General features: G+C 33.9%; 1 protein-coding gene across 3 annotated transcripts in view; it reads left to right on the top strand.

Annotated features, from left to right (window-relative positions):
* The first annotated feature begins 6,846 nt into the window (after window positions 1–6,846).
* Window positions 6,847–13,353, top strand: part of LOC126964830 (uncharacterized) — a 38,998-nt gene continuing 32,491 nt past the window's right edge. For all 3 annotated transcript variants that reach the window (XM_050808140.1, XM_050808138.1, XM_050808139.1), the window contains exon 1: window positions 6,847–7,089. In XM_050808140.1, the coding sequence (XP_050664097.1) occupies window positions 7,066–7,089 (24 nt within the window). In that variant the 5' untranslated portion in view covers window positions 6,847–7,065. The remainder of the gene's footprint in view (window positions 7,090–13,353) is intronic.

Below are 13,353 nucleotides of genomic sequence, written 5' to 3'. Positions count from 1 at the left end.
CTACTGTATTATAACGCTTCTTCTCTCTCATAGCGCCATTTGTTTCCGAAGCGGCAGTAGTGTCTAGTATATTAGATGACATCAAAAAGGAATCAATTTGTTAGAAAATAAATGCCTCTTATGCCTTTTTATAAATGTGAAGTAGAGTTTGTTTACTGTTTTGTGTACTCAACTGATAATTATTATGATTATTTATACACACGTTGAAACGGTATAGCAAAATACGTGGGATATATTATTTTATTTTATTTTTTGGATCAGGAGTGATCACCGACGACTACATTCTCTTGCAACCCCAAAGGAATCACAGGAGTGTTGCCGGCCTCTAGAAAGGTGAACGCGATTTTTTTTGAAAATGTCGTATCGGCCTGGAAACCGCAAAAGCTCATTCCACAGCGTGGTTGTACCTGGAAGAAAGTAACTTGAAAACCGCACTGTGGAGAAACGCCACACATCCAGATGGTGGGGATGATATCCTGATTTGTAGCGTGTTGTGGAACGCTCATCGGAACGCTCCCCGTGATAAGTGCGGTATTATTAATTAATATAACACTTTAAGAAAGAATTTAACACATTTAATTAATTTTTAAGTCATTTGCAGATTTTAGTGTAAGTATAAAAAGTCGGCCACGAATCCTCTCGCTTAGATTTACTTCAAGCGCGCCATTGCATTAGGTTTTGTAGCTTAAGTAGCCTAAGTAACTCTAATTATAACGTCTAATCTTAGAGATTACTAGCTTTAGATAGTGAGGTTAGTGTTCTGGTATTGGGAATGTTACATTAAAATTAAGTTTCATTCAAATTTATCTGTTTGTTTTGAAAATAGGATTTGCAATCACTTATTAAATATATATACATACCAAATATAAATACCAAAAAGCCTTGAGAAGTACATGCAAAAGAATCTCATTATTCAACAAAATTTCGTTACACTAAAATTTATCAATTAAATTGGCGCTCGTCCCATTCCCAAAAGAGTGGTATTATCATTAACGTACAATAAACAACTGGACACACAATCGCTTATTAAAAGGTCGACAAAATATGTCCGAGCGGCGTTGTGTATATACGTATACATTAACTTATACAGAAAACATTAAAATATTAATTCAATTAAACACCTTAATTCGTGGCAGTTGAGTTCAAAGTCTTTTTTATACGCTCATAAAAGCTCTGACGCGAACACGAGGCAAGAACATTTTGTTTTAGCAACTGAAATATAATTATTTAGCAAAATTATTAAAACGTAAATATTGTTACACAATTTTGTTAATTTAAAGGGGCACTTAAGTGTTGACGTCTGGCATTCCACAACCTCGCGTTTACCTCGCACAGCCACTTTGTGGAATCAAGGAACGAGCAAACTCCCACCTAAATGGCCGGCAACGCATCCATTGACCCCTGGTTTTGCACATGCAATGGATGATGATGGAAGACATCTGTCCATGGGTTGTTGCCTCACCAGTCCCTATCACGCGAGCCTCTTGCCCGTTTGCCTCCTCTTATATAAAAAAGGCAGTAGTCACCAAGCCAGTGGTTAGACAAAACGGTGCATATGAAAAAATAAAACTAATTTTCTATTAATTAGCACCTCATTTTATCATTTTAGCAAGCCTTGCCATTATAGCCCTAAAGTTTACCAACATTATTGACAATTAGCTGTTGAAATGTCACATAGATGGTATAATTAATTGATTCAATTCAATTTGTTATCATAATGGACTTTCAATGATCGAAGAGCTACATTGCGTAATGCCAGAAATTTTGTTGATGGTTGACCATAGGTATGAAAAATAGTAGCTGTTCCTTCAAGAGTACTGGTGAAAACCTGATGGTAAAAAATAAAACACCAAAAGAATCAGAAGAGCGTTGGTTGTCAGAGAAATAATATTTTTTAAGTATAACAAATGACAAAACTGCTACATAAGAAATATTTAATAAAGGAAACTTGTAAGCTTTACCACGATTGCACTCGACACCTATGATATAAATGTTAATTCTCAGTGGTCTGATAATTTCACTTGCTAAGGTGCCTCTGAAACAGAAGCATAGGTAAGTGTAAAACAGCTTGGTGATAGAAATAACTAGAACTGCACTGTCGATGAATGACACGCATTCAAGAATATAATAGAATAGAAATATATTTATATTCCCCAGGGAGTGACTATAACATAACATAATATTGCAGTATCACTTAGTTAACAGCATGAAGCTACCTCAGTTCGTAATGGGGCTTTGAAATGGGAAGAAGAACTGATAAGAAACTCCCAGCCCATCTTACTTATAACAACTTAACCTACATTATATAATATTATACAATTTTAGGTGGCCTGCGTAGAACCCGATAAGAATCATGCATCTTCTGTATAATCTAATATACTATAGTAAGCCTTCTTTATCAAAGAAGATTTAATTCAGATGCTTAGGAGGTTCTTAGTATATAGGTAGTGTAGTTTATTAGTGGAAGTCGGATGAAATAGAAATTTGGAATATGGAATATCGGTTTTATATTGGAGTCATCCGCTGCAAAACGTGGAGGTAAATTATAATGGATAATTTCAGCCACGCCAAACTATTTCCAATTCTTCGGCTAAATAGTTCTAAGAATTTCCTCCTAGAAGAGTAAAATTTCATAATTCTATCTAAAAATGTGTTGTTGATCATAAGACTCGAGACAAACTTGAGGAATTCGAAAGAACGTTAAAATCAACATTTTTCTTTTTTACGGTATAGAATAAAGGACCTATTTATAGATTAAACTGTAGTCACAAATATATTTTCAACCTAAACCTATTATGACGTTTTTGAGTGATTGAGTAACAATTACATTATGTTGTTGGTTCTCTTTATTAAGATTATTATATCATTAATTTGTTATAGTGCGAAAGATTGCGTGCTCGCTGATTAAATTAAGTTTTTCTCTGCTATAGCTATTATCACTTCTATCTTTTTGATTTTGTTTATGATTCCTGTCGCCTAATTTCGGCCTTCCATCATACACCACCTCACTATCTGGACGTTTTCTAAACAAAGTTACTTCCACGTTCAACAAAACTATGTAATATTCAACAATACTATATATCTCTTCCTGAAGTGAATTCAAATTCAAATATGTTTATTCAAAATAGGATATAATTATGATATCACTTATTTAAAGTCAAAAACTACCACCCGTTGCAAAAAGTATGCCTCAGAAGAACGCGAACGGGCGCCAGTAACTCACTGGGCTTCTTTTTTTTTTATAAAATTGTTACAATTTAATATCGTATAATAAAATTATTTAATAGCTTGAAGGCTGTTGCTCATTCCCAATTTGTGTTATCATTAAGAAAGTCATTAATGTTATCGTAACCTTTACGACAAAAATGTTTTATTACAATTGTTTTGAATGTCGCGAATCATTCGTTTTGAACATTTTCTGGAATCTTGTTGTAAAATCGTATACATCTATCTCCCCACAAAAGACTACTAACCTATGGTTTTGTAGATGGTGACCACTTTCAAAATCAGGTGATATACCAGCTCTTTTGAACTAAGTAATTAATAATTTAAAGGCTTGCATAATTTTAAATTTTTTTATCTTTATTTTATCTCAAACGAAGCCTTGAATCAACAAGCTAACATCCTAAAGTTTCACTAACGTAAACATTTGTTCTAACCTACAAGATGCAGTTTCCTGATACTGTCATAATAATAACTTGGTGTTCGAAAATCCACTCTTGCGCAGCTCCGTATAGTGGAGGATGTTGCCGGTTGGATAACGGATCGCTCACTAATGTGGAACGCGGTTATGTAAACCTTAAAGAAATAATTTATTTATTCGAATTTAAGTATGAATATTGGTGTTGCGTAAAATTGACACAGATTTATAAACAGCTTATTCGACCAACTGCAGGGAGAATGGATTTTGCACCAGATTTCTATGTGACACTTCCACGTGCCCCTGATTTTAGGATGCTGTTAATTTCAGCACTCCTTTACGGTGAAAGAGTAAAGAAGTCTTTAACAAAAACAAAGAAAGAAAATTTAATTTTGATATACTTAATTACAAGACAATTAAAAAGTAAAACAAAAAAAAATCCTACATAATTTTGAAGTTGGTATTAGTTTGATATTTAAAACTTATACTATACTTTATACCCTTTTTTACACCCTTTTTTATTAACTTCACCTCTATGTGTGTTTGTTTGTAACCGACTCTTTTGGGCGTGATTTGTCCAACTTTGATTCCGTTCAACTTTAGTAGATTTATCGAGGACCGATGACAATTATACATTATTTTCATAAAATTATTCCATTTTCAATTTGCAAGATAAAATTTTTGTTTATTTATATATTTTTCATCTATCGTCGGCACGAATTGATTTTAATTTTTAATTTCAACCATTATCTTTAACTGATTTATTAAATATTTGGAAATTTTCGAATACCAAAGTGAATTTTAATTTAACAAAACAAATAATAGATTTAAAAAACTAAAAAAAAACGCTTTTATAAATAAGTCAAACTAAAAAGAAAAAGAAGTAGCAAGAAACTCATTAAATTTATTAAATTAAATATGCATTAAAATGATTATAAAAATTTATCAAGCGTTTCGCAGGAGTAGGGCAACTAACATTGTGATAGAGAATTTTATAATATATATCTAAATATATTTTCATTCACTTAAAGTTTTGGTTATAACATGCTTTTATTTGTTCAACTATTTCAGATATTACCAGTGGGAGGCTCCTTTGCACAGGATGACGGCTAGATTATGGGTATTCCACAACGGCGCCTATTTCTGTCGTGAAGCAGTAATGTGTAAACATTACTGTGATTCGGTCTGAAGGGCGCCGTAGCTAGTGAAATTACTGGGCAAATGAGACTTAACATCTTTTAAATTTCAATGCAGTGCCGCTCAGGATTCTTGAAAATCCCAAAAATTCTGAGCGGCACCAAAATTACGCTCGTCACCTTGATACATAAGATGTTATGTCTCATTTGCCCAGTAATTTCACTAGCTACGGCGTGTAGGCCGAAACACAATACGTGTGATACCCATAACCTAGTCGACATCCTGTTTAAAGGAGCTTCCCACTTGTAAATGCCCTTACCACACCCTTGGGTATGGGACTTCTATGTGCCCCCTATATTGTTATATATACCCTTCCCTTAGGAAGCACAGGGCAGTTCTATTGTCAGTTCCTATGGTAAATAAATATAATTATATTTATATCTCGTAATCATTTTCCGCTGGTGTCTGCATGCGCTATTACGACACAAGCCACAAGGAATAACATTCGATGTGATTGTTCATAAGTAGATACCGATCGAGTCTCCAACAATCACTCGATCCGACTATAACAAGCGTTACAATGCCGAACTCAACAGCTCACTCCAATCAAAATCAAATCAATATCACTTTATTAATTCATAGCCATATAGGTATTTACAATTAATAACAATAGGTATAATGGCGTATAGACGAACAAAGGCTGCGAGAGATAATAACATGTCTAGTTTTTATTGACATGTCTTAAACTGTCAGCCACGCTCGGAATTAGCTTCTTATTAATTTGAATACATTTTGAAATAACTAACCACTAGCTGACGCACACATTGAGAAATCAAAATTGGTCACAATATGTTATCGTGCTGCCAGGTCATCTATACAAAATTTGTCACATACTATTGTACTGTTATTAGTATTCCTTTTAATTGGCGTATCTATTGTACTGTATTGTATCTATATTTTTAATATAATCTTCACATTTTGTTAGGAATCATGTAGTAAGGAATCATAAATAAATAAGAAATAAAGTATATACTAAATCTATGCTTAGATCAAATAAATAACACTTATGAATGTTAATGTCTGTATACCCTTCTCCACAGAAATGTAAACGAACCTTATGGCGAATTATCGATTAGAAGAATATCTTAAGTCAATAATATAAAAACGACATTTTTTGTTACCACAGCAACAAGCTGCATTACAATTCGAGTAAAAATTACTCTTACGGAACACATAATACTCGCATGTACTTAACATGCGAGCGACAGGACTAAACTAAGCCAAATTCTGTATTTTAGTACTCTTAAGTTCTCCCTTTGTAACTACGCTTACACAGTACGTAATCAATACAAAATAGTTATTAAAATTATTTAAATGAAAAAACAGTACTAAAGTTTTGGGTGAGAGCATGTGCGTATGTGAGTATGTGTGTGTGTGTGTATCAATTAAATAAATACTACAAATTGCATTCACTTTGGATACAACTTATATGAAAACTTTTTATAGTTTTAATGGGCAGTGCGAAATCTGTAACCTAGATCCATATCCTGATGTATAAATTCTTAGAAAAAAAAAAGAATACATGAGTAGTGTTAATTGTGTATTAAAGTGACTAGCGTTTCACATAATATAATAATAATAATAATAAATTGTTTTATGGGCAGGTTATTAAAAATGTTAATCTTATAGCTTCAAATCTTAGAAAAAACTGAAAAGAAACTTACGTCCACATAGCTTTGTATTTTGATTTCATTGAAGCTGATTAACGATGGAAAAATTTAATTAAAATCATTAAAAATGGATCTTACGAGCTTAAGTAAAATTATATTATGTAATTTCCGTGAGGTTTTTGTAAAATTCCGTTATTAAGCAACGTTTCTGTTAACCTTAACAATTAAAGTCCAGAGTTAGCTCAACTATAAGGTTTTGATGCAGAATATTATAATTAAATTTAAGGTCACTTGTTGGCCCGTATTACAAACATTTGATAATACCCGACTATAGCAAAGAGCGGGGAGTGAAGTTCAATAAAAAGAAAAATCAAACCGCCGACCGGTGAGAGTGAGAGCGTCTGCGCGCGAAACGAACGCATAACAGCGAGCGTGAAAGTTATATTCGAAACTTAAATTTGGCGCCAAACCTACAAAATCCAAACTCTTGTTCTTAAATCAAATCTAAATATACACAGAGTATTTAACTTTTTTTAACGTTGACATTTTAAACTTTGTGCTGTGGTTAGTGTTATTGGTGTAGTTTTTTAGTGACTTTCCACTTTCCGCTCGTGCAGGATGACTCACACACGTAATATAAAGGTAGGAAATACCATCTAGCTGTGTTACAAGAAATTATATATTTAAACAATATAAATTTAATAATAAAAATCAAAGTTATACAAAATACGGGTTGTATAAACGTATGAGGTATGTTACGGAAATATCAAAAAGTTTTGAAATTTTTTATTAATTATTTATTTCAAAAGCAAAAATATAAAAAAGTAATCTCGTCCTCTAAAAAGGTATCAACAATTGATAAGTAGTAAATCACATATTATTAATAATAAAAATATATTTATGAGCGATTTCGCAACATCAAATATAACATTTTGTTGAGAGAATCATCATTACGCGAACATGTTACCAGCACCGATATATCATAAAACCTTAGAACAGTGAACAGACATGCCATTTTCTCTTTGAACAATGAATTCATAAAAAGCTAAACAAATAATTATGTATAACCTATTCATCTTATTGAATATGATCTTCACTTTTTGTATCTTTCCTCGTGCATATTTTTTTAATTACATAAATAATGTGGCTGTATGTCGTATTGACCTTTTCACTCACAGAAAGTGGTTTATTAAACTATCACAGGCAGCCGCGCATGCTGCAAGTTTACAAAGCGTATGTGACCCTACCTACTGAGCTAGGGGTCCCGATAGGTGCAATCATTTATAATATTATGATTAATATGAATGTTTGTTTCCGAGTCATGGATGTTTATATGTATTTATGTATGTTTGAGTATGTATATTGTATTAAATATATCGTTGTCTTGCACCCATAGTACGGGCTATGTCTAGTTTGGGCCAAGATAATTTGTGTAAAAGTGTGTCAATATTATTTTTTTATATAAGTTTATATCTATTTATATATAATCATCTGCAATAATTCATTTAAAACATTCGTGATAACCATTTAAATCTTGTAATACAAAATACATGACACGTTTCAGTATATATTTAATATTCAAAAATATATAAATTAAATTTAAAAATATAGAATTTGAAGTGACATTAATTAAATTTTAAGATTTTCCTATATGGTTAAGTATTGTTTACAAAATTTTCTAGTCTCACTAACAGCATGGGTACTTGTTTCATAAGTTTAAAAAATATAACTGTTGTAAATAAACAGAGAGCATAGCCGTTAAATCTTGAAAACTCAAATTCTCTATAACTGGCGCCCTACCTCAACCTAACATTGGCTGAATTGTGTAAATACTAGAACTGGCGAAATATTAGAGTATGATATAAATAAGTGATAGCTATGAGCTAATATGTTCATCCTATGATGGAGAGGAAAGGTTTTGTTTTCGTTTTAGAGCGAAACTTAAGAAAAACAGCGTGGGAATTATGGTAAGAGTTGCGCTTTCCGTTCATTTTCTTGGCCTTCCTCCATTGACATGAAGGCTAACGTTTTGTGATTTAATGTTAGTTGATACCGCTATAACTTTTTTTTTCTGCGTCGTCTCATCATTTCAGCAGGAAGACGTCCTCTGCTGGTCAAAGGCCTCCCCCAAAGATCGCCACGACGATCGGTCCTGCGCTGCCCTCATCCAACGTATTCCAGCGATCTTGACCAGATCGTCGGTCCATCTTGTGGGGGTAGGCACTCCAAAACTACGCCTTCCGGTACGTGGTCGCCATTCGAGGACCGTACTACCCCAACGGCCACCTGTCCGTTGAGTTATGTGCCCTGTCCACTGCAACTTCAGTTTTGCAATCATTTGGGATATGTCGGTGACTTTGGTTCTCCTTTGAAACTCCAAGCATAGCCCTCTCCATTGCCCGCTGAGCAACAATGAGCTTCCTCATTCGGCCCATATTCAGCGACGTGCGACGTGGCAGTCTATTATTTAAAACAATAAGCCACTGTTTTGGCTGGATATATCTGCTCAAAGAGAATTCGTCGAGAGCCCGAAATTGATGTAATATTACTTTCAATCAAACTCTCCATTTATTATTGATACCTTTTACTCAGATTTGTGACGTCATGTCTCTTAAGCCTGGACTGGATGCCAGCCTTTCCGCTCAAAGACTTGGCTAGCTCGCCGAAAATTCACTCTAGTTATAACTGTTTCTCTAATTATTACAAATAGCAATTCTAAAAAACAATTATAGTGTATGGTATTATAATACGTCGAATGGTTGATGTACTTTTTATTTCATCATATTACATGTTGTAACTAAAAATAATAAATTGACCTTACAATATTTAGTTTAAACCTAAACGTTCGCTTAATATTACTCCAAATAGCATAAATTTTGTTTATAATAATGCAGAAAAGAAAATACTGACTGATACGCTCTGGTCACCCGCTCTAGCCCTATGAGCAAGGTCCTGTGCTGCCCTCATCCAACGTATTCTGGCGATCTTGACAAGATCGTCGGCCCATCCCATGGGGCGCTTATTATATAGATGATTCGATATTAGTAATATTATACAGAGGAACGTTTTTGAAATTTTATGGGATCTCTGGATCTACTTAACTGATTTTGAAAATTCAGAAAATTCTACCGTTTCAACAATCAATGATATAGATAATAACGCCTATTTCAATAATTATTTTTGTAAGTCTTACTCGAAGGCTGACTCACGCTGAATCTAAACCGTCTACTCCGTGTGCCGAACAAGTCCTATTCTTTATACTGCTTAAGGCGTTAATGGCATGGCATGTTTTTGGCATGTAGCCAGTGATCTTGTTCATAGGGCGAGGATGGGTGACCAGGGCTTACAAGTCGTATTAAAATAATTATAATAACTGATGACTAAATAAAACATTAACACAACGATCTAATATAACTTCAAATAATATAATAAATTTATGTTATTCTATATGGAGTCATATTAACCGAACGTTTAGGTTTAAACTAAATATTACGAGTTCAATTAATCATTTTTAATTACAACATGTTGTGATTTAAAAACACATAAAGTACATCAACCATCCAACGTATCATACACTATAATAGTTGTTTTTTAGAACTGCTACATATATTAATTGAAGGAAAAACGGTTATAACTCGAGTGATATCAAAGTCAATTTAGGTTTTAAATGCTTACGAACAGTCTTGTCAAAAGTCTGTTTTAATTAAGCGTATGATAATTAACATAATATGTTTTAATGTATTGCGATACGAACTAGGTTATATGAAACAGTAGTCAAACAGGCAGTGTACGTTCACATCTGACCGACTTCCTGACACCCTTACGTAACAGTTCGTCTCGGAGAGCGGTCATAATTATAATCGTGTTACAAGTGTTACGGATGTTCTTTATTGGTCTGTTTCGTTTTACAAACTTCCCAAACCTCCTTTTAATTTGAGCGGGCTCCGCGACTTTTATCATCATCATCATCATCAGCAAGAAGACATCCACTGCTGGACTAAGACCTCGCCCAAAGATATCCATGATGATCGATCCTGCGCTACCGTTGGGACAGTAAAGTCGTCGAATGACGACCACGTACCGGAAGACGTGTTGTGTAGTGTTGGTAGGCCCCGCACAAGATGGACCGACGATCTGGTCATGATCGCCGGAATACTTTGGATGAGGGCAACGCAGGACCGCAATTTACTTGCGCAGAATTCGTATACGTTGCAATCTAAAAAAAATGTTTACAATTTTTACTTTCTGAAATAAAAGTCGGCTACTATGCCATCGACAAAATTGATTCATGACTATACCAGCAAAGTGTGCTGGTAATTCTTTATATATATATTTTAAAATCATAACAGCTTATAATTACTTATACGAAAAAGATTGTATGACAATAGATGCGAACCATTGGGAGGATGCACCTCCTTTGCACAGGATGCCAGCTAGATTATGCGTACTACAACAGCTATTTCTGCCGTGAAGCAGTAATGTGCATTATTGTGTTTCGGTCTGAACTCTCTGTGAGACTTGACATCTTATGTCCCAATGTGACGATCGCAATTGTAGTGCCGCTCAGAATTTTTGGGTTTTTCAAGAATCCTGAGCGGCACTGCATTGTTATGGGGAGGGCATATTAATTACCATCAACTGAACGTCCTGCTCGTCTCGTCCCTAATTTTCATAAAAAAAAAGATGGACTGTCTGTGTTACTTAGGAAATGTTTATTGAAGCTAATTTCAACCTACTTATTTATTATGACCGTAGGAAAATGACATTAAGGTGAGTTATGATTCAATTTTGTCGATAGTACGTATTCCTTATCGCATGGAGTGAAGGTTTCGTCAAAACAAGTTAAAGCCCTTTTGGAATAAAGTCTGGTGGTGAGTAGTTTGGTGGTATACAGGGTGGTTTTTTGAGAAGGGCGGTGATGGCCAAGTCTGAAACTACGAGTCTTAGAGGAAAGTGGTGAAAGGAATCATGCCCTCGATTTATAAGAAACCAATAACTGCATATTTTCTTTATTAAAATTTTTGACGGAAAACGACCCGAATGATTTTCCAAAAAAAAAATTACAGCCTGTATTAATGAACTCTGTTGCTGATAAGGATCATTCTTTGCAAAGATATGTATTACTAAAAAAATGAAAGCAAATAGAAACATTCTACAAATTACTTTTCATATCTCACTTTTACCTATCTGATAAGTTGCTCAAAATGGTTTCCTTTTTTTTTTTTTTTTTGAGAGGAGGAAATACTGTTACGTATTTACGCCCCGGAACGGGGCGTAATATGTCGGACTCGAGTGTCACACCCCATACCGACTAAAACCTCCTCTGTGCTGTTAGCAGCTCTGGCTTTCACAGCGAAGTAGGACGTGGGCCGTGGAGGCCGCAAAGACTACGCAACAACAGTCGCGGGGCGTCTCCTAAGGAGACTCGAACCTCAGACCGGCTGTGTGCTTGTGGGAAGGAGAAAATGGTTTCCGTTGACTCCAATGCATAAGTTTATAAGTCTCTCTAATAACTTTACTGACAGGATTTATCCTCGATAGAATATCATAAAAATTAAAGATATCCAACAATAACTTTGAATAGGAGGTGAGTTTTTTCTTTCTTTTAAAAATAATAACATAAAATTTGGTATCTTGTTTCATTTTTAGTAAAACATTTATTTGCAAAGATTGGTCCTTATCAGCAACAGAGTCCATTGGTCCAATAATACAGAATGTATTTTTTTTTGCAAAATCATTCGGGTCAGTTTCCGTCAAAAATTCAAAATTTTTTAAAAACTAAATAATATGCAGTTATTAATTTCTTATTAATCATGGGCATGGCTCCTTTCACGACTTTCCTCTAAGTCTTCTAGTTTCTGACTTGGCCATCACCGCCCTTCTCTATACGTATATAAAGGCGACATGTTTAACGGTGCAATGTAATTTCTAGAACCTTACATTAAAATATATATTGTAAAATACATGAATCGATTAACCTATTATTTTATTAACCGACTTCCAAAAGGAGGAGGTTATCACTTCGATCGGTATTTTTTTTTATGTATGTACACCGATTACTCTGAGATTTATGATCCGATTTACGTTTTTTTGTTTGATGCGAAATATATGCCATTTGGTCCCATAAAAGAATTACATAGTTTGGCCCGGTAGTTTTCATTTTATGAACATTTATATGAAACTTCTCGTCTACCTGGATGACATAATTGTTTTCTGTGTACGGATTTTTTTTTGAGTGTTCATTCAAGTTGATTATATATTATTATTAAATGACACTAAAACGTAAAAAATAAAAAATAAACTACGTTTAAAAACACCTACTGCAAAAACTGAAAAGTATAAATTTTTAGTTATTTGATACTTTTCAATTTTTGAAGTCGGTTTTTTAAACGTAGTTTATTTTTTATAGTTGGTAAATTATCATATAAATCTGAGAAATATATACATAAAGTGCTACTTAAACCGCAGGATCTAGTAAATTGATATTTTCAAATGTAGGTCTTCAAACCACATTACCTAAGCGTGGATTTCGTATGTTACAAAATATTTGCTGGAAATGTCATCGTAAAAGTATCAACTTGTCCTGCTCAGTTTGAGTCATTAGGTAAAAGGAAAACCCAAATCGTTTTGAAATCGATCTAAATAATAATAATTCAGATATGATCATTAGAGATATAATTATTATAAATAGTATTTAATTACAATTCAATTTTTCCCCAAAAAGACCGAAGTCCCATTCTTCGATACGGATGTGAGGCGTGGACTATTACAGAAGATCTCAGGAAACGTATAGAATGCTTTTGAAATGTGGGCATATAGACTTATGTTGGCCATAAGTTGGACCCACGAGGTCACAAAATATGTGGAAGTTCTGCGCCGTGTCAATCAAAAACGCGAACTCATGCA

Source organism: Leptidea sinapis, chromosome 6 (assembly GCF_905404315.1).
Source record: "Leptidea sinapis chromosome 6, ilLepSina1.1, whole genome shotgun sequence".
NCBI lineage: Eukaryota > Metazoa > Arthropoda > Insecta > Lepidoptera > Pieridae > Leptidea > Leptidea sinapis.
The sequence above is the reverse complement of the archived record's forward strand: the minus strand, read 5'-3'. Positions and strand labels throughout refer to the sequence as shown.